This window comes from Sinocyclocheilus grahami, unplaced genomic scaffold (assembly GCF_001515645.1).
Source record: "Sinocyclocheilus grahami isolate Dianchi unplaced genomic scaffold, SAMN03320097.WGS_v1.1 scaffold1485.1, whole genome shotgun sequence".
Classification (NCBI taxonomy): domain Eukaryota; kingdom Metazoa; phylum Chordata; class Actinopteri; order Cypriniformes; family Cyprinidae; genus Sinocyclocheilus; species Sinocyclocheilus grahami.
Window position 1 is genome coordinate 423,629 of NW_015506664.1, and position 576 is coordinate 424,204.

At 44.3% G+C, this 576-nt stretch overlaps 1 protein-coding gene across 1 annotated transcript in view; it reads right to left on the reverse strand.

The window, feature by feature from the left end:
• The window catches only part of LOC107570626 (ATP-binding cassette sub-family A member 1), a 128,946-nt gene that overhangs the window by 1,723 nt on the left and 126,647 nt on the right, over positions 1 to 576 (reverse strand). The window contains 1 exon segment of the mRNA XM_071582353.1: positions 16 to 259. Within this exon segment, the coding sequence (XP_071438454.1) occupies positions 16 to 259 (244 nt within the window).

Sequence of the window (576 nt, forward strand, 5' to 3'; positions counted from 1 at the left end):
GTGTGTGTGTTTTACCTGGTCTAGTGTGGTCTGAGACACAGAGTAATCCTCCACATGCAGCAGCTGCTGGTGTTTGCTGAGTTGGCTGAAGATGTGTGCGAGGGCTCCTTCTCCCTGCGGGACCTGGTACTGCAGAGTGTTGTGATGTTTCTCTTTCAAAGTGCTGCCGGGAAATGTGTCACGCACAAAAGTCTCCACTGTGCACAGGTCGTCCTGATCGGCACACACACGTATGATCAGTGTGTATCCGTCCCCGAACCTGCAACACACACACATACAGAGTTTCACGGGCGAAAACTGTATTCTCAATCTGGATTAGTTTGAGATCAAAGCACACATGAACCACAGATCATTTCATGAAGAATTCAACAACATTGCCACAAACTTCAAAGAAGAAGAAAGAGTTTGTGCACCATCTGATAAAACAGCACTATTTCCACTTTTTGTTTCCACAGAGGTTGTAATGTGTACAGCGCTGAACACTGCAAACAAACAGACATCTCACAACGCAGACTATTTATTTTAGTTTATATCTCGCAATTCTGATTTTATTCTCGGAATTCTGAGTTAACATCT